General features: G+C 25.1%; 2 protein-coding genes across 19 annotated transcripts in view; one reads left to right on the top strand and one right to left on the bottom strand.

Moving 5' to 3' along the window:
- Positions 1-16875, bottom strand: part of LOC126905769 (maternal protein pumilio-like) — a 79630-nt gene extending 62755 nt beyond the window's left edge. For 7 of the 16 annotated variants that reach the window (XM_050685786.1, XM_050685797.1, XM_050685791.1 and 4 more), the window contains exons 1-5: positions 16339-16874; positions 14897-14988; positions 14634-14837; positions 14417-14521; positions 11056-11235 (exon numbers count right to left, since the gene is read on the bottom strand). In XM_050685786.1, coding sequence (XP_050541743.1) covers positions 11056-11235; positions 14417-14521; positions 14634-14837; positions 14897-14971 — 564 coding nt within the window. In that variant the 5' untranslated portion in view covers positions 14972-14988; positions 16339-16874. Of the gene's footprint in view, positions 1-7849; positions 8261-11055; positions 11236-14416; positions 14522-14633; positions 14838-14896; positions 14989-16338 lie in introns of those variants that run through there. The other 9 variants (XM_050685800.1, XM_050685796.1, XM_050685790.1 and 6 more) reach the window with 7 other exon arrangements.
- Positions 16876-17133: 258 nt separating this feature from the next.
- Positions 17134-22618, top strand: LOC126905786 (NEDD4-binding protein 1-like). 3 transcript variants are annotated; one of them, XM_050685838.1, is made up of 5 exons: positions 17134-17327; positions 19497-20344; positions 20589-20810; positions 21111-21218; positions 22428-22618. In XM_050685838.1, the coding sequence occupies exons 2-5, from the start codon at positions 19530-19532 to the stop codon at positions 22540-22542; spliced, it is 1260 nt and encodes a 419-aa protein (XP_050541795.1). In that variant the 5' UTR covers positions 17134-17327; positions 19497-19529; the 3' UTR covers positions 22543-22618. The 3 variants fall into 3 exon arrangements, with proteins under 3 accessions (XP_050541795.1, XP_050541793.1, XP_050541794.1); XM_050685836.1 differs by having other exon boundaries at positions 17135-17327; positions 19503-20344; XM_050685837.1 differs by lacking the exon at positions 17134-17327 and having other exon boundaries at positions 18881-20344.
- The last annotated feature ends 6 nt before the right edge of the window (positions 22619-22624 follow it).

Raw genomic sequence — 22624 nt, 5'->3', positions numbered from 1 at the left:
ACTTTCAACGACAAATGCAATTCTCTGATAACGGACGTTAAACCAACAGATTCTTTTGTTAGTTCTTACATTTAAAGTTCAAATATGACATTTAAATATGAAATTAATAAAATTAACACTGGAGGATTTTTATCGTAATATAATTAGTGAACTTTTGACGTATAGTTGAGTAACATTTATGTAGTAGGAACAAATATTTTAAATGCACAGATACAGAAAAAACATGGCATCATATAAAATTAATATGCTCAACTAACGAATCTAAGCTTAAACACGTCTTTAAAAACATAGTCGTATCGAGCGAGTTTTGTTGAAATGTAAGATAGTATATGAATTTATAATTTAAGAAAACCAGACCACAGAGCACATAATGTAAAATAAATACTGAGAAAAATATCTACCACTAGTGATAAATAGAAACTAATAGATATTAATTNTGTAAAATAAATACTGAGAAAAATATCTACCACTAGTGATAAATAGAAAATAATAGATATTAATTTCAATGAAATATTAAACACAAAAACATTTAACTTCTTTTCAAATTCACATTAAATATGTGCACGGAAAAAAATAATAAACACAGTTTTTCTAACGCGTACATGATATTAATGCAAAATCAGGATAAGTTAAAAAGTATAATAGCTCATTTTACGTTTTATTGTTTACTGCTACATATTATAACTTAACATCATACAATTTTAATAATATAAAAACAGGTTAAATTTGAACAATTAAATACATATAACAAATAAGATAATTGAAATTAAAATAAATAATTAAACCAATAAAAGCCAAGCAAACTTAATATTGTATAGATAAATGGTACGTTCAGATTTGGTGTTGATACTATGCTAATTAATTACATCCGGGTAGCGACCAAAGGAAATCAAACTTTAGGCTCACTGGTTTTTTAACGTTGTACACTATATACTTAATACAAATGGTTTATTATTTTACTACGTTTAACCAAAACAGAAAATACAATGAATAATAGTCACACACACAACATATATAAACAATGCGTGATCTAAATTAAATAAAAAATGCGTCTTTGAATACACTGTTATCGAATGCTTTCTTCCTTCGGGTATTAATAAAAATTGAGAACAGCAAGATTAAAAAGACAAATTATAACAAAAAAAAATTAAATTACGAAAATAAATAAAACACAACTTTGGTTCACCTCATTCTAAGTCAATATATCCGCATTTTTAAGTCGGTAAACCAATCCGTAACATATTATATTTAAAATCATAGGTGAATGTGTTTTAATAATAAATTTAATAAGAAATATTAAAAACCTGTAGTTAAAATCAAACAAACTTAGCAATTGTTTATTTATTTAGTTTCTACCCACCAAAACTTTATGTTTGTATTCAAAACTGTACACTTCATATACTATTTATCCGCATGGGAACAAAATCGGTAAACCAATCCGTAACACAATTTTATTTTATAATCATAAGTTAGGACAAACAAATAATTACTAAAAACAATTTTACAAGCAAAAAATATCACGTTAAAACAATATAAAAAACATTTTTGTATAAACAACAATGGTCTCATATTTAAATATATCCGCATTTTTTATTGGAAAACCAATCCGTAATATAATATTTTTTTAATCACAGACAAATGTTTTCCTAGCTAAAAAATTTAACATTTGCATAATAAAAATAATATTGTCAATATTGAAATATAAAAAATGTACTTCATAAACGCTTTATCCGCATGAACAAAATTGGTAAACCAATCCGTAACTATAATAATTGATTAATCATATATACATTTATAACACTCAGTTAACAAACTATGATTAATTGATAAAAAAAATTATCAATAAACAAATACCTCATACTTTAAAATGTCCGCATTTGGAAATTGGTAAACCAATCCGTAACATAGTTTTTTATTTAATCACAGGCATGTTTTCCTAGCTAACAATTAAAAAAAAATTTAATGACGTAAACGGTGTAATACCTAAGATCAAAATATTTAACATTCGCTTGATAAAAAATAATATTGTCAATATTTAAATATGAAAATTTACTTTATATACATGTTTTCCGAGTGTAAAAATTGCTAAATCAATCCATAATAATTATAAATTAATAATCGTAGTAAAATACATATCATTTTTATTTTTTAATAATAAACAATTAATTTATTTGTCGTATAAATTGTTATTAAATTAACTAGTAAAATATTTTATTTATCAAATAATAGCCTCATTAAAAAATATCCGCACGTTAATTAGGTAAACCAATCCGTAACAATTTAATAAAATAAAATCATAGGCTATATTACCTAAAAAGTAACATGAAAACTAAATTTTAAATAAAAATATACAACTTTTTCTTATAAAAATTTTAATGCAAAACAATAAAACCAAAAATTTGAGTCATTTTTTAAAAATTAAGTATAAAAAAAATCAATAGATAATTTTATAAAAACAAAATTTCACGTCATATACATTTTGATATGTCAACATTGCAAAATCATTCTATAAAGAAATATTGGATTTAAATTCAAGAAATAAAATAGTACAGCATTTCTCCGACAGCTGTAGTATTCATATTAGCCAATGAATATTGTTTAACACGGCGGTCAACAAAAAATAATATCTGTTAAACACATCATGTCGTCTTTACCGAACACTATCTAGTAGAAAAGAAAAAGTTACCTACAAATAGTGTGTAACACTAACATCCTGTGCCAGCAATAGTCATAATTTTAGTGTTAATAATACAAAGTAATGAAAATTTAAAAAAAAAAACAATGTAGTGCGAATATTGTTATATACATTATAATATATTGTTAAAACGTTGGATAATCAGTTTCAATAATTGCTAACTAATGTTTCAGAATTAAAATATAGTGACAACTTTCTAAATATCAATAAGAAAAATATACGTGGTAATAGTTGACGCAAAATTAACAATTTGATAATGATTTTCTATAATAACGGGTTTTGTTTAAGCTATTCGACACCAATCGCTTATATATCCTGATAAATTAATTTAAGAGTGATTAATTTCAAGAAAAATGTCAGCTCCGAAAATTTAACTATAGGCTCAATAATAAATTTATAATTATTTAAATTAATCTGGAATTCTATTCTAAAATCACTCTAGTGGAGTATCTAGGCGCCCTGTATATGAAGAGGGGCTGGTATACGCAAAAAATTTGTTTACTATGTCCTCCAAACTGCATTCTTAATACATTTTTATTTGCGTAATGGAAGCTTTGAACCTTATCTTCTAGTGTCAGATTCTTGATAGAAATTTATATGCTCTCGTCGAACGTCAATCGATGATAATTGATAACGACGACAACCGATCTAACAGTAAGAACAAAATAATAACACAGCAAAATGGTCTACGTAAAATGATCATTTTTTAGTAAAAACCAATCAAAATAGTATTTTGACCGAATTCGGATAAACAGCAGTCAAAACGTATATACGCGTAACCATATTAATATTGATTTTTTTTCGAGTATTCTTTCAAGTTGTTTTTTATACTTCTTATTAAAAAATAATTTAAAAACAAGTAATAATATACAAATATACCAGCCCAGGTACGCCACTAGATAACTCCAATTTTATAGAAAAAATTGTTTATTGTTATGTAATAGGTGTAGAATTTTGGAGCTGAATACATATATCCAAATCTCCAAAACCTACCTAGAAATGTTGAATTTCGCTTGTGAATCAGTCCTGAGTTTGAGGCCAATCCAAAATTTGAATGATGCATATTGTCACCATATTCATACACAATAACTATTTATCGAATACATTATAAATAAAATTGTTTACAAGAGTACTATTGATCAATAGATATTATAAAAAAAAAAAAAATTAGTCATGTTTTATGCGTTTTTGTGCTGATAATTAAAGTTTAGAATTATACTATAAGGTAAATTTAACGATTAAAAATTACAATATTATAAACGTAAATTATTGTTGAACTATTATGAATAATAATTCAAACATTCCTATGAGTTAGTTGTATTAATATTATTTTATTTATGACTCAAAAGTCAATTTCACTGTTTTTTTTAATACTTTCTATACTCTTGCAAAATATAAAAATATGATTTCTAAGAATACTATAAAATAATTATAAACATAAGCAATAATACAGTTCTTGACATTGCAAATACTTCCAGTTCAAAAAAATTATATTTGTTTCTAGTTTTAGTGTATATGAATGTTTGTTTAAATATAAAACAAAATGTATTATTTTTTCTTTTTATTTTTAAAATAAGGTTAACACCAAAAAAATATGATTTTTAATTGCTAATTGGATTTTGTAATTACATTGAAAAAAATATATCATCTCGGAATAGATTTATAATTAAATATTTAATATTTAAAATTCGAACATATTTTTTTTAAAAATTAAACATTTTTTAAACTATATGGCAGATAATTTAATTTGATTTTAAGAATATTACAATCTATTAATGAATAAAAACAATAAATTACAAGGATATGAATAACGCAATTGAAGAAACCGTCCACTAACAGAACCACACAATTAATATATATATAATAAAAATAATAAATATATACAATTTTTTAATTATGAGATTTTGATCTACACTTGGTATTTTTTTTAATCAACGAAAAATATTTTGTGGAAACGATTTAGATGTCATAGAGTTGATGAGAGAAGATTTGGGTAATGTGATAATCTTGTGTTTTAATCATTTAGATAATAAATGTTTGGCAACTTAAACGAAGTAAACAATAATATCAATATGCGCAACAAATAAGGCAGTAATTCACTTTATCTAACTTTTCAGAAAAATAAAAATTAAATTTACTCTCTAATTACATTCTAGATGTTCATCAATTTTTTAACCAAATTCTGTATATTTTGATGAATTATTATTATAAGTATTATAAATACTTTATAATCTTAAAATATTTAAGATTATACTCACTTTCAAAAGTTAAGTTGAAAAAGTAAATTTTTTGTGAAAAAGTTGTCATTTTAAATCCTCCCCTGTGGGCAGGTAAAGGGTCAGATTTATAAAAAAAAATTAAATTGATTTATTCATTTTTAAGAAAGTTATGGCAGTTTTAAATAAAAATAATTGAAAAAATTTCGAAAATTAGCAATTTTAAAATTTGTAATTTTTTTGGAGGTTACCCCATTTACGGGGAACGAGAGAAATTTTATCAAATTTTGAGGGTAATGTCTTCGACTAGATACGATTTGTGATCTTTTGATGTATCGTTGAAAGAAATCAGTTAGGTGAGAGCTGAGAAAAATTGATAAGAGACAAAAAAACACATCATACTAAAAGCAATACCTTTTCAGCTTCGCATCGAAGCTAATATTATTAATTAAAAACTAAAAAATATATTTAATATAATTTTAATTTGATTTAATTTATACACGAATCGACAAAATGAACTTATTATTATCACTCTTAAAGAAATCACCTACATAACATAGCGACATACCGAAAAGTTGTTATTTACAGACACAAACTTCGACTAACTACAGTTACATAACATGTTTTTATTTACCCCGTACAGCATACACGATTCTGGGTAAAAAATAACGATTACAGCGTAACGTAAAAAATGGAATAGAAACTTACGTAACGCAGTTCCGAGTTGTTTCCTTTAAAGTCGGAAAATCTAAAACATTGTGATGTACTAGCCATCATAACGATTTTTGGAAGTAATTAAAGAACACCTTAAGCATTCTTAGAATTTAATACGAAATAAATAATTGACACAGCAATTATATTTCCTGTAACTGATAGTTTTATTCTTCAATGCACTCAAAGAGACCAATTAAAATGTTGACCATATCAATTTCTACTAATGACATTAATAACTAGACTAACTTTACCAGATTATAAGCTTGTTACTCATATTGGAATAAATGAAATTCGGATTGTAATCAACTTCACAAAAGAAAAGAGACCGTATGTGTTATACAAAAGAGGCTAATATAATAAATGTAAAGTCATGAGTAAGTTTTTGATATAAGATAGCACAGCAACTACTAGTTATAAAACATCAACTATATAAAACTAGACACCTACGTGTTACTAACAACACAAAAGCTGGTCCTCATTTCATCACCAGAAAATTAAAAAAATGACTACAGTGCAGGTAACAAGATAGTAAATCTGGTTTTCAACCTACGCATCTTTAATTGTAATTCTATTCAATTTCTATCCATAACCATCTATTACTCAACATAATAAATTCAGATCTCCATCATAGAATATATCAAAATCTCAGAATAGATCGTTCGGTAGATGAAATGTCAACGAACGGATAAACGAGAATAATTATTTTTCTTGAATTATTCAAGAAATTCCATTTAATTGATCAATTATTATCTACGAAATAAATTCAAGTAATTTCTGTTTTATTGGTTTTACTATGGGAACAATTTAAATGTCTAATTTGCTACTGTGTCTTACCGAGAATAATTTGTACATCAAAAACTGGTTTTTTTTTTGACAATTAATAACATTGCACTCGTTTGTTGTTTTGCAAAGAAAAATATACAACGTTAACTTAATTCAACGAGCCAAGTATTAGTGAAGTACACTACACGAAAACCCTCAAGGTTTTCCGAGTTACGCAATAACATTCGAAAAAAGTATATATTCAGTTGGCAAATATAATTTATCAAAAATAAACCAAATTACGTACAATACAATTTGATAAAATAATTCCATCAAATTTTACAAAAAGAAGTACGAAATATCATTGCAACTAAAACACTCAGTGTTTCACAAGTCATCAATTAAAACCAAAATATTTTAAATCATTACTTAACAGTAGGTATAGTTGGCTACAATTCTATAAATGATTTTGATGTCAATAATTTAAACAATTCGTTAATAAAAAAAAATTTACAATAAAATAAGAATTGATCACTTGTAGCTACTAATATCTCTTAAAATTAAAACTATTTTTAATATTAAGTAAAATAATGTTATTTTTAACTTATTCTTAACACTTTAGAAAAGATTAGGCAAAGGAATGAAAATTACCTACACATAAATTCAAATGTATTAATTTTATCTGGGTAAATATCAGATTAAAGAATATTAAAGACGCATACAAATTTTAAACTACAATTGTTAAAATAAGGATATTCATAGGCTCATTGTGGGGATTTAGACTAGGCAAAGCTCCCCCAAAATTATGAAATTATAAAATCATTGGATTTAAAATTAAATATAACTGTTATACTGAATACCTTCGAATAATTTATGGGTTGTCAAATTGTAAGACACACCAAGTGAACTAAGAATAATGTTTTTTGAAGATTAACAAAACTCATTATTCGCCTTTAAAACTACCAGTATTGTAACGAAGTCAAAGGAACGAAATTCTTTTGACATCATAACAAATAATAAACCAAAACATAATGCAGGTATACGAATCGAGTTAAAAAAACATGTGTGCGATTGGTGTTGCACGGTGACAGGCGGATATGCCGACTCTGCATTTAACCTCAAATAATAAAAAAAAAACTAATTTCGCATAATAGTTGGTTAAATTACTGTTGGAAATATTGATGAGTAATTAAATATGGACAAATTACAAACGAATAAAATAAAGCTAAGACCAAAAGCATTTTGCACGCGTGCAAATCAACCGAATAGCCGTTTTCATAACCTTGAATATTTTGGTCTGGCGCGCGACTCAGTTCATAGGAAAATACATGTATTAAATAGTAAGCGTATGCGAGTGCGTGTGTGCGCCCGCGCTGTTGAGAACAAAAGCGACGGCCGCAGACAACAACAACAACCGTGCGGACACCACACTGTCCACCACGCCGCCTAGAACATAACTCACCATGTCAGTGGTGCTCATATCTCTCATAGTCTCACAACACGTGTTTTGGCAAAAATTTCTTTCTTCGGAGCAAACAGGATATTGTATTTTGCTACTCAGTCGACACCAAACGATTCGATTCTAAGGAAATTTAAAACAACTACACAGAATCACAAGAAGGATGCACTCACATGGACCGAAACAATATTATACACTATTTACAAAACGAGCCGATCGGTGTTTGCGGGCGCCCGACCAATCAATAGCAAAGATAACAAAAACAATACTATTATTGCATTAACACCGGCTAAAAAACACGTTTAACGGGCATGCCGACGCAACATTTCGCACGCTATCACGAACACGCACTAACACAACCGACGACTGGCAAGAAGCAATGCGGCGACTGCTACCTCACTAGCGCTCCTCACGCCGGCATATAACGAGTTACGCAGTAGTTAGCGGTTTTAACCCATTAAACACCGACAAGACATCCGAAGCCTAAGCCCTGTTTGTTCTAAGCGTATGACGACGACATTTAATACTTATTATGTTTAGTGAACACTAAACAAATAATCCTATACAATAGCTAATAGATGACCCCGCATTGCACTAATTACTTATTCGTTTACCAAACGTATTATATCATCAATAATCAAATAGAAAAACCAGCAATTAACTTTTTTTGATGAGGAGGTTTATAGATAAAATCGAATACCCTATGGTTGTATAAAACTCATTGATCTAAAATTGGTATATTTCTATGCCTTCTACATAACGCGCACTAAAAAAACAAAATTTTTATCTTCAAATAAAGAAACGGTACACATTCAGATTTTAGGAAGATATATTAATAAAATTAACAAATCGGCTTTGAATTAATAGTCAAAGAGAAAAAATTTCATGAAAAATTAAGTATACTTGTTATTACGTAGTAAATACTTCTGAAATAAAAGAGTATTGTTGATAATAATTATAATAAAACAAAATTGTTTTTGATATAATACAAAAAATGTATAATTTAGAAATGAATTCAATAAAAACTTCGTAATTATAATTTAAAATGTTTTGGTTAAAACAAAAATACCATATACAATGAAAAAGCTACGAAATATAGAAATAAAACGAAAATTACACATTGAGAAAACCGTTAAAATAAATGGGACATAAAAAATATCCAATACATAAAAATACTATATTACACTTGAATTTTAGAGTAAATATTATTAAATTTTAGCAAGATAATTATTGAAATGATTTCATTCAACGAATAAAAACAAGAAAATAAAAATGTAATCAAATGATTGTATTTATTTATTCCATAAAAATTAGAATAATCTTTTTAGTTAACGACTTTTAATTTTTTTAACTATTATTATTTAGCAAAATTATTTAAAAGTCATTAAACGTCCTAGAAAATTTTTACTCCATAAACACTATTCATTTTCATTAGATGATAATTTCTATTATCTAGGAAGGAGTTTCCTCCAATAGAATATAGATTAATGGTATTGTTTAAAGATTATCAATATAAAAGTAGCAATCTAATTTTAATTGCTTGTACAAGTTCACATGTTTAAATATATATATCACTGGAGATATAATAATAAGTATATAAGATTATTTATTAAATAAATTTCCATCAACTTACAAGTTTTCTTTTTGTAATACTAATATTAGAACTTAAATACCACTAAATTATAAAATCTAGAATTAATCTGTTAAAATGGTTACCAATTATATATATTAAAGGATACTAAGGTTAATTTTTTTCGGGATAATTTTTAATGACTTAAAAAAAAAACTAAAAAATAAACTTAGCATGATATAAATATTTGATAATAATCTTATCATCAAAAATCTTCTCCTGTTTTTAAAAATAAACATTAATTAGATTACCATATTTTCACAAGTAAAAATAACAGTCTATGGATTGAATGTAATAGGTGCTTCATAAACATATACATACACAAATTACTTTAAATAAAATATGCAGAAACCAATATATATATATATATATCATTCAATTAACAATTAGTCATAAAAAAATTAATAGACATTGTTTGCAGCTTACAAGTTTAACTAGGAATGAAAAGAAAATCATAAAAAAAAATACACCGAAAAATTGGAAAAATAAACGTTAATTATTTAATAGGAACTTTTATGAGTATCTAAATCCTAAATTTTTCTAATGTAAATTTTAATTAACTAAAAATTAAATATTAAGAAATATTGCTATGAAAAGTATTATTAGAAATACTTAAAAATAAATAAGAATTTTTTTTCATTACAATTTTAAAGTGCCATAATTATAAATTAAAACTGAATTTTAACTTTTAAAAACTAAAATAAAAATAGAACACAAAATAATCTTATTCTTATTTGGTTATAGACAAGTCCTAGATCCAAATAATTCAATTCTAAGACTACATAGTTATTGAAGTCTATTGGAAATTCGGTGAAATCCTAAGATTCTTTTTTGCTTATGACATATTTTTCTAATTAAACCTCAAATTTAGGTAGAACACAAACAATGAACATGCTATTAGCCTGTATCAAAAAATAAGTATATCCATGTCCATATTTCAAGATCTGGGAGGGTGCAAGGAAACATTTTTATTGGTATTGAATATTAGTAAATTTATATTTAAAAAATTATAATTTTAATAATAAATTAGTATCTTAAAATAATCATAACTAGTATCACTAATTATCTCCCAACGTTTTAACATAATAACAAAAAAAAAGTATCTCATAATATTATATGAAATAGTGTATTTTTAAATTCATTAAGCAAAATTAAATAACTGTTTGAAACAAGAATGTTTTATTTTAATTTAAAGAATATATAATTAAGAATAATTAGATTTTGTGTAGCTTGAAGTTAATTCTTGGCACATCAAATTTTAAATCTATAAATTATTATTTTTGAAAGAGTTGTTTTATTTAACTAAATATTTTATATTAATTTCTTTAACAAAGTTATAATAAGTTTACCATTACTTTACATAATGTATCATTTAATTATTTAATATATTAATTAATACTTTTAAAATAACAAACAGCATTAATTTTATATTTGATTTTTATTATAAAAAAAGGAAAGAAACTTAGCAAGAAACCTAAAAATACCAGGTAAGTTAAAGGTGCCAATTAATAATACAAATAGTCACTTAGAAAAAAGTAAAAATTTTCATTGTAAAATATTACTAAGAAAATTCACTCACTTCTCCATTTCGCAAGTGCATATCCATAGCATGTTGTTGTTGCTGTTGTTGTGTAGAAATAATTGTATGAGTTGAATTATGAGCCATTGACGAACTAGCTAAATCTGCCATATGTTGTTGATAAGGATGCAATCCAGGAGGTGCACCAAATACATACTGTTCAGTACCACCTTCTCCTGACTAAAAAAATAATCATTCAAAATATTTTATATATAAATCAAAAAAGGTTTACATAAAAAAAATAAAATACTTAACATACTCTTAAATGTTATTAAATTGTTGCTTTAATAATATGAGATAGATCTTTTAAAAATACTTTTCTAGACTAAAGACTACTAAATAATTAAAAAATAATTGTATTATGAATTTTAAAAATGGTATACTAAATTTTACTTTCTAAGAATAAGAAATGAAACATTGGTGTCTAAAAACCAGTTTGGATTTATGCTTGGTAAGTCAACAATGGTGCCAATATTTTGTGAAAGGCAACTAATACAAAAGTTTAGGGAAAAGAAGAAAAATCTATGTATAGTATTTATAGATTTGGAGAAGGCGTATGATAGAGTACCAAGAGAGGTTTGAAAGTGGGCAATCATGAGAAAAAGAGACCCGAAAAGGTACTTTAATATAATAGAGATTATGTATGATGACACTTGTACCAGAGTAAAAAATGTATGAGTAACAAAAGGTCTTAAAGTAAAAGTAGAAGTGCACCAAGGTTTTGCTTTAAGCTCTTACTTATTTTCTACAGTGATAGATGAAATTACTAGAAAAATACAAGGAAAGATGCCATGGTTCATGTTGTTCGCTGACGATAGTGTTAATTATAGAACATAGGGAGGAAACTAATAGGTGTGGAGAACATCTCTTGAAGAAAAAGGTTTAAGAATAAGTAGGCAGAATATATAGAGAACGAGTTTTTGATAAAAGAGAACACAAGGTAGGTAAAATGAAGTGTTCAGTGATAATAGGCCAGTACGTGATAGGAGAGTTGGAAAGTTTTTAGGATCAGTTGTGCAAAAAAGCGGTGGTATTGATGAGTACATAAGACACAGGATTAAGTGCGTGTAGTTAAAGTGGAGAGAAGCATCTGGTGTATTATGTCATAAAAGAATTCCAATTAGGCTGAAAGGTAAATTCTATTAGACTGTAGTGAGACTAGCTATGATGTATGATTCAGAGTGTTGGGCGGTTGACAAGAAAGTAGAGCAGAGATGAGAATGCTTAGATGGATGAGAGGAGTGACTAGAGAAAATAGGATAAGGAATGAATATATTACAGGGAGTATAGGTGTAGCATCAATCGTTGATAAAATGACACAAAATAGACTTAGATCGTTTGGTCATGTTACGAGAAGAGAAAAATCAGAAGCTGTAAGAACAGTTATAGAAATGAATGTTGAAGGAAGAAGAAGTAGAGGAAGACCAAAAGAGATAAAGGGATGTACTGAATGCGATATGAGAACGGCTGATATGAACGTAGACGATGTGGGTGATTATGTCAAGTAGAAGTTAAGGATAAGTGTAGCCAACCCCAAGTAGTCTGAATTAAGGCAAGGAAAAAGAAGAAGACAAAATTACTAATAATTAAAAGAATAAATACCAAAAGAATTTTGGTATTTAATATAAAAAAAAGGAGATAAATCTTTCTTATTAGGGTGAATATAATTTTTTTAACTATTTTAAAAGAAATATTATTGAACATGAGCATTCAAAAAAAAAAGTATTACTTTTAGCTTTAATTTTAATTGAGGAAAACTATAGTAAAAAAATATTCCGAAGCAAAGGGTCTCTTAACAAGTTAAATAAAAATTTAGTTCTCTAGTAGATGAGTTATTTTTAATCTGATATATATTTTAATAACTTATTATTGTATATTGAAATAATTAATTTACTTTAGTCAAATAAGTTATAATGATCAGATTTCATATACAAGACAAGGCATTATACTTTTTTTACACAACTTAATAGTCAAAAATATGAGTTAAAGACTTTTAGGAATTTACAATACATGTTATCATCAACAAATTTTATGACAATAAGAATTTCAACCGTTTTAATTGCCATTGTGGCCTACCAACACAAATAAATGAGATTATAGAAAGATTTTAAGAAATTGTATATGGGGTAATTAATAATTATCCTTCAACATATAACATTAAAGTTATATGTATTAAGTAAAATAAAAATTGTTCAAAAATAAATTTTTTGAATTTTATAAAATTCTCAAAAATGAAAATATATTAATACATATTTTAGTTAACATTTTGATACTATAAAAATTTAAAATTTGATCAAACAGATTAATTAAATTAATTGATAAATAGTGAAATTGTGATGAATACAACTACTATAAGAAAAGCACTTTTACAACAATTGTAAAACTAAAAAAATTACATAATATTTTCAAATACACTTTGGTGTAAAATAAATAAACACATTTATCATTATATATAATAAAATATTCAACAATTATTTTGAAACAAAAGCACTAAAAACACTGGCAAAAAAGGTATAATACAAAGTAATTAATACAATTCTTATTGATTTGTGAAGTTAAAAATACATATTAAATAAGAAATTGATAAAGTTGATACGAGGCACATAGAAAAATTAAATAAAAAACATGCTTGATTATAGAACTTTAATTTTCAAACCAACCCAGAAACCTTATAAATGTAGCTTTTTAAAACTAATTATGAAGTATTAAGCCAAAAAACTGTGCAATGTACTTAAGTATCTATAGATTTAAAAAATAATAAAATTTATGCACAAATATTTATTTATAATTTTATGTTAAACTTTACAATCATAGCAATTGTGATGATGAAAATAGCATAATTTTAACAATTTAATGAACAATTTTATAGAATATTTTTTCAAATATAATAATGGGATCATAAATAGATATTAAAAAACTAATATGAAAATAATAAGAAAATATATAGACAAACATTTTTTTGAATTCCAGAATGCTAATAACTCTTCTTAGATTTTTCTTTCTAATTAATAGGAATTGTATTTATGAATTTTCAATGTAGTTTCTTTTCATACATTTTTAAACATGCAAGTAAGTAATTGAAATTATAATATTTTTAACTACCAGAAATTATTGTAAATAATTTCTCAAAACAATAATGTTTAATAATAGCAATAACATGCAACAAATATTTTCACTAAAACTTATTACGAAAGTTTTATTGCTGTACTTTATACTCACACTAATTAAAGCCAAAACAAAAAAACTAAATTTTATTTTAATAAGATTAATAATCGACAAACAAAAAAATTAAAGAATTCAAATAAAATTTTGATTGATAGAAATATTTGAAAAAATCTATTTTTCATAATTTACTGCTCACTTTTACTATTATTGGTTGTAATTGATATTGTACACTGGGTACTTCAGAAATTTGGGGTGGTGGTTGTGACATTTTGGCAGAGAAATATTTCCATTTCTCCTGCATCTTTAACATAAATAATATGTCATTCAATATTTTCTAAACCATTTTTGTTTAATAAAAACTTTTAAATTAATAAAAATGATAACTCTATAATTTAAAATGATTAGAATTTTACTTGTTCTAAGAAACAATCTTCAGCAGATGATGGCCATCTAGGCTGTGGAACTTTTGATTGTATTTGTGTAGACTGTATTCCATATTCTTGAGATTCTCCTGAAGCACAATCAAACACATAATTGACGATTGGTTCTTCCTGTACCACTTGTCGCAACACATTATCACCACTTGATTCATTTTCATTTAACTGTTGTTGATGTTCCTACAAAAAATTATTTAATTGAATATTTGTTTTCTTTTCAATGACCAAAAATACTTTACTTGTAAATGACTGTTATTCAACACTGTATTATTTGTGCTGGAAACAGGTACATTTCCTGCGCCTAACCACTTCATTTGAAAATTTTAAAAATCTAAAATTGATGCCAAAGATTAATTCAATTAATTAATATTAACTTATAATGAATAGGTTAAATCATTGCATTCATTATGTTGTCAAACTTTTTTCTTTTTTTTTTTTATTATGTATTTTATTCCTATAGTTAATGTAATAATTTTTTATAGTAAAAAAGAAATTTAATAAATCTTTACATTATATAATAAATTGAATTTATAGGTGTTCATATACAGATACCAAAATTTCTTGGTTACCCCTCAGTATTGTAATTGTATTAATTAAGGCCTATTACACAACGTAAAAAATAATCATTATTACTTTATTATTTATTTCACAATATTTTTAATAAAAAAGTATAAAGTGGTTTTTTATAGGGATTTTCTTAACAAGTCACACATATATACCATGTAAAATAAACTATTTGAGAAGGTTTATAAGCTAGTCCAAGTCTTTCTGCTTCTGATTTATAGCTCTACAAAAGCCTATGTTAAAAATAAAATTAAAACTAGGCTATAACAAACACAAACTGAAAACATTATATGATAATCATGGTTAATTGATAATAAATATAAAACTTATTAACTTTATTATTTTCTCCATACAAAAACATTACAGTTTATTCTGTGAATTAATAGTATAACATTTATTCTATCATTACACATTCTCGACATTTTATCAGTATAAAAACCAAAATTATTTATATTAATTATTTTGTATTTTATTATATTTATTATTATTTAATAACCTGCATAACATTATGAACTATTTATCATAATCTAATAGATTACATTAGAGAAGCGAATATTGATACATTGCATTTCATTAATAAAATAGATATTCATACTATAATTTATTAAGTAATGTTAATAATGTTAAAATATTAAAATATAAAACATTTATATACCTTATTATTGAATTATAAAACAGCCTTTGACATAATTTTTAAAATGATTTATTTATAGTAAAATTTCTATTATTCTACTTTTCAGATAACCAACAGTCTTAATCTTGACAATGATGGTTTCTACTAATCTTAAGTCACTTAAATGATTATAAACTACTATTTAAAAATTTAAATAAATATAAATATGATAATTTTATAATATGAAATTATTAATCAAAGAAAAATTCTTAAAAAAAGGTTTACACTTCAAATTTTTCAAAAACAAGAGGCACAAAACAAATGTTGCAAGATTCAAAATTCAACACTTTACAAAAATATTACTCTAATTCTATATCTCTCTCTGTATATAGGTTACACAAATTACATTTTGCAGTTTTCTTTAAGGAGTTATAAAACAATATTTTAGAACAAAGTTTATCATAAGCAACATAATATGATAACAAAAAATTCTTATTGACTTACTTAGTTCAGTATCTATTCTGTTTAAGATCAGTTACAGTCGAATTTGTATAAACTGTTCAATGTAGAAAGATAGCCAATTTATATACACTACAATAAATTAATTAATGAAAATTTTACTATTTCAGAAATATTTTGATAAATTAAAAGAAATAGAATAAGAAATAGTGATTTTTGCTTAAATTAATATTTTCACGGCGTAAAAAGTGAACCACTGGTACACACAAAGCCGGCACTCACAATTATCCACAAACGGACGAAATTTTACAATATTATCATACAAACACACAAATAATTAAATGAATAAATAGGTATATACACGTGTATAATATGTATACTTTTTATGTATATTTTTGTTACGATATTTACAAGTTACACGGCCTCCGTCGGGAGGTTTTGTCCAACATTGAATTACATTAGACGAGGACAAGCGACATTGGCAATTCCCTTTTTTCTCCCAAATCGTCTCTCTCGCTCCTGCGCAGATAAATCGCCAACCTTCGAGGTTTCCACTCTCCACTACGACCAACAGTTAACAGTGCTCCGTAGGAAATCGGGGACGGCACAGCAGCGACGTAAAGAGATAAAACAGGCGGCAGCGGCGCCCACCCGGTAGGTCGGTGGGCGGTCACGCCGTAATCACAAACAGCTCGTTCATTGAACCGTCACATCGATGACAACAACAACGCCATTGTTAGGTCATCGATGATTTCATCCTTATCCTTATGGGCGTTAACACTGTGTAGTCAGCTGTTATAAATTAGATGATAATAGATAACAATCCACGTTTTGTGTTATCAATATATAGTCAAAACATGAGTTCTACTTAACATCAAGTTCTACCGCCAATTTTTATGTACATTACAAATTTAATATTAATATACTATTTTCTGTTTAATGAAAGTTAATATTATATAATCACATGAAACTTTAGAAGTGTTTACTATGACGTAGAGATTCACACAACCTTCTTTTTGGATATTATTGCTTAGGTAATTACTTAAACGGTTATAAAAAAATGTATCTAAAATTACTGAGTATTGTTTTAAATATAATAAAAAAAAATTAATTAAACAAGTAGATCACAAAATATTTTATCTAAATTATTTGTATTTATGTACTTGCAAAATAATTGAATTTATTTAAACATTTTTTTTCTGTATATTAATACTGAACTAAATACGTTTAGATATTATTATTAATATTTCTGATTTGTAAAATTATCATTTAATACTAGATAAATTAAAATATCGTAACTCTAATATTCAGTAAAAAACTAATAGAATTTATGTCAATGTTTATGTTTTTTTAATATTTTAATAACCACATACAATATTCAAAGGCTTATTCTTTTACAAGTAGTATTCACACAGAATAGAGTTAAAATAATATCTAATTTATAACAATCAAAACTTGTGATAAGTTTTACTCTTGCTTAATCTATTAAGAAAATTGTAAATAAGTGACTTAAGAACTATAAATAAAAATACGTAGTATCTCTTTTTGCAGACAATTTATAAGACTATATTATTAAATAAAGTTTGATGGTTGTATACTAATATCATGAATAATAAAAGAAATGGACCAAAAATTGTTCATTATACTTAGTATGATGTTGTTTTTTTAAATAAATATATATATCTAAAGTGTTCTGCATTTTTCTTGAAATAAAGAATTGTAATTTTGGGATTCTGATTTTTATTACATAAATTGAATTATTTTAAGACTAGATTAATCCCTAGTTAAAATTAGAATTTCTTATTAATAAATAACATCATATAATACAATTTTTTAATTTTTGCAAAGGGTTCTTCTAAGGACCATCAACAGTTCTTTTCAGAACTATGGATAGCTAACTAATTTAGTGGCATATTTTAATTCAAAACTTCATTATGTTTTTCTTTGTACTATCCATTTTAAATATAAAGGATACAGAACCACACTTTACAATACTAAGTTCTGTGAAAAAAGAAATTTGATGCATTGTGTTATCTATTGATGATTTTATTTTTGAGAATTTCAATGTACCATTCCATTACTTATATCATGGATTTAATGAATGTATTAATATTGTATTAAAACTAAAATTATAATACATTTTTATTTTTTACAGTTAGGTCTATCCTCCATTCCTATTCATAATTAATTGGTTTATTATGATAAATTTGATGTAAAGTAATAAAGAATATATTTATTTTAATAAGATGTCCATATAATTAGTTAGCTCTAGCCATTCAAATGATTTGTTTATTAAATAGTGAACTAAAAGGTTAAATTCAGTCACTTAAAAACATTTAAACTTAGTTGTAATTTTTAATAGTTTTAATGTCATTGGCATTAAAAAAAAAACGTTAACATACTTCTAAAAAAGTTACCCTACACATTTATGTAGAGCACTTCTGCAAACCAGTAACTTCATTAATTTGTTAAATTGTAAAGCAAATTATGGGTTACCTAAATGTTAATATAATTATTATACTAAATTTTATATTTTGTTTATCAAATTATTTCTTTAAACATTTGAATAATAATTAAATCAAGATAGTTCTAGAGTTACACTAAGTTTATTTGTTTCATATTAAGTGAACTGTTTTACCCTTTCTGCGCAAATGGTAAGTAAAATCTTTGATTATCATTAAAAATTGTTGTAATTTAGAGAAATATTTTTGTTCTACATTTATTTCTCTCTGCTAAGTAACCATGAGCACCATTCCAGATAAATTACAAATAAATTCTTCAATCTATTGTTTTTTTTATATTATATATTATTTTTTATTACTATGTCATAGTAAAATTTCAATAGTATATATCATGGTACTATATCAAGCCAGTATACTAGTTTGCATACTTCAAATTCTGACTTCTTATCGAAACCCCATGCTAATAAAAATTATTTTTTAGAACATTTTACATTTATCAAATATCAAGACTTTTCTTTATCTATTTTTGTTAAGTTGATAAAATATATATATTTTTGAATTTGTGTTACTTTTATTTAACTATGTAGATATGTCTAATGGCACTTGTTCTATATCAAACATTTTATTTAATAATTGTTTTTCTAAAATAATGAATATAATAAAACAAATTTAATAATAGAGACAGTAGAAATAAACATTTGTTAAAATCTTACTATGTGTGATGTAATAATTTATATTCAGTTATAGTTTCCAGAGTGTCAATTAATCATAATAATGGCAAGAACAAACGCTAAAAAGAAAAATCCTTCTGTTAAAAAAGTTAAAAAACATAGTAATATAAAAAAACCTCAGCGTAACACACGGTCAACGGTATTGAAAAAATGTAATTTATTAGAAAACACCAATAATGAAGAAGAAAATACAAAATCTATTGAACCCCCTTTGCCAAATTTTATTGATCAAGGTGAATCCACTAATAGTGACAACTCAAATAAAAATAGTCCTTTAGATAAAACACAAAAATTTAATGATATCTTAATCAAATCAAATCCGGATTATAAAAATTCTAGTTCTTCCATCGTTGATATTATAGAAATTAAAGATGATTCATATTGCTCTATTATTGATCATAGAATAGAAAAGAATGAAGAAAAAAATACTAATAGTATAGAAGTTATTGAAATTCTCGATACCACTGTAACTCCAAATAAAAAACCTATTGAGTGTATAGTTTTGAGTGATAGTGAAGATGAAAACAGTTCAACTGAACCTCTTAATACAAATTCACATAATGAGCATTTACGAGAAATTCCATTATTTAATAAAAGACCTATTCATGAGCGACTCGGATGTTTAATCAACAAAACAAATACTCGACCAAAACCATATCAAAGTCCTTTACGTCATATTAAGAATAAAGTAAAAAACGCTATTCTTCCTAATGCTTTATTAACTGTGAATAGTAGTTTATGTATTAATGATAGAAATGGATATAGTGACATGCGTCTTCAACAACCTATTACTTCATCACCCTGTGAAAACAGAAAGTTAAGACCTGTAATTATTGATGGACTAAACATTGGATTTGCGTAAATAATTTGTTATCTATTTTATGTTTAGTCTATACATTTTTGACTTTCTTTAACAAAAAATTAATTTTGGTGGTATATTCATAGAACGTCTAAAAAAGCTGAGCTTAAGTTAATCATAGACTATAATAAAAAATAAAATTATTTTAATATTAACACTCAATGAAAACTTCTGAGTATACCACTGATTAATTTTTTATTTTTATTTAAAATTTTATTTTTATTTAAAATTTTGTTTTTTTAGACATGGGTCAGGAACATTTTCAGTTAAGGGTATTGATTTATGTGTTAAATATTTTGTTGAACGAGGTCATAGAGAGATAACAGTTTTTATACCACAACATCGACAAGGACCTCCTGGATCAGAAGTACACAACACTTTAAATTCTCTACATAAACAAGGTTATATTTGCTTTACGCCAAGTAGAAAAGTCCAAAATATACGCATGACTTGTTATGATGACCGGTAATTCAATCATTATTACATAGATTTTTTACTGTTATAAATTAATTTTATAAATATTTTTTTCAAAGTAGTATATATTAGTGCCTTAATTCTGAAAAAAATAAATAACCTACATACACACCAAAGGCTGTTGTTGCAAACATAGTCAAAAAAATTTATTTGTAAATAAAATTTTGATATCTTAAATAATTTATTATTTGTTTTTTTACATATTTTAAAGTTAAAAAATGGCAATAGAATGTTTATCAATATGACTATTCAAATATATTAGTTTTTTTTTATTTGGAATCATTTTTTCAGAATCATGCTTAACTATGCCCATGGATGTGGTGGAGTTGTAGTTTCAAATGATAATTATAGAGATTTATATAATGAAAGTCCAGATTTCAGAAATATTATAGAAAATAGGTAATACATTTAAATTGATAATTTCATAAAGAACTTAGGATACGAAAATTAAATTTTACATCTAGGTCATAGCTTAAAATTTTTTCTATACTTATTCTCATATTTACTCAAAATTCTGGGGAAAGTTGTAAACATTGAAATAATTTTTAAATAAATTCTAAAGGTTTAGATTTCAGTTTTAGCATAAATGCGAACCTGAGAAGGTATTAATTTTACTATGATATGTTTTTTTTTAATTTTTATATTTTTCGTCACTTTTTCTCAGCTCTCACCGAACCAATTTCTTTCAGCAATATGTCAAAATATCATAAATCGTATCTAGTTGAAGACATTACCCTTAAAAATTGAAAAAAATTCTGTCATTCCCTGTAACAACTAAAAACTAAGCTTATGTTACGTACTATAAATTAAAAAAAAAAAATTAGTCCTGACAATTTTTTACATACAAATGTGTGCCATAATTAAAAACATGCTACTTTTGTGTTAAAATTTTCGATTTTATATTTTCAACTTTAGTGTGCTATAATTTTTTGAAAAATATTTAGATCAACACAAATTTTTTTTTCTAAATACATTATATATACCTCTCTCATCCGACATACTTTTTTTTAATCAGACAATTTCCCCTTATACAGGGCGTGTTAAAAACTTGAAAAATACATATAAAAAATAGAACTTTTAAAAATGTTCCAGGAATACTGCGTCTTTTAATTATATGTTAAATTAAAGCTTATGTTATGTACTTTAAGTTAAAAGAAAAGTTTGTACCAACGACCTATCTTTTATGTGCAAATGGCAGACGAAATTTAACAAAAAATAAGAATTAATTTTGCTTTTAAAAAAATTATTCACCAATTTTTTAAATTAAACACTATCTACAGATTATACTAATCATGATCAATTTTTAGTAACACCTTTAATAAAATGGCTATTTTCTATTTTTACAACCATTCTTAGCAGTAAAGATGTGAATAAACTTCTAGTCAAAAAATGTGTTTAGGTGACTCCTTCCTTACTATCATTATTGGAGCTGAACTATTTAATTTTTTCTAATGTTCAATAATCCTATATGGAAACAACAACTAAAATAAATACTAAATTTTAAAAAAGTTATTTAATATCAGATTGGGTATCAATCCTCTAATTATTAATATTATCTTAAAGTATAATTTTATTTGAAACATTCATTCTTTATATATATATTTTTAGGCATGTCATGGTTACATTTGTAAGAGACACTATAATTGTACCAGAAGATCAATATAACCGAAAGTCAATGGTCCAGTCACTGTCTGATATCTTATGTTTTCCACCTGATTCTTGAATCATATAAAATATAACTTTAAGTTTTTCAATTTAAACTGGTTTAAAATTTATGTTAATATTCTATTTTTTTTTTTTTTTTT

This window comes from Daktulosphaira vitifoliae, unplaced genomic scaffold, assembly GCF_025091365.1.
Source record: "Daktulosphaira vitifoliae isolate Bord-2020 unplaced genomic scaffold, ASM2509136v1 Scaffold_4, whole genome shotgun sequence".
Classification (NCBI taxonomy): domain Eukaryota; kingdom Metazoa; phylum Arthropoda; class Insecta; order Hemiptera; family Phylloxeridae; genus Daktulosphaira; species Daktulosphaira vitifoliae.
The sequence above is the reverse complement of the archived record's forward strand: the minus strand, read 5'-3'. Positions and strand labels throughout refer to the sequence as shown.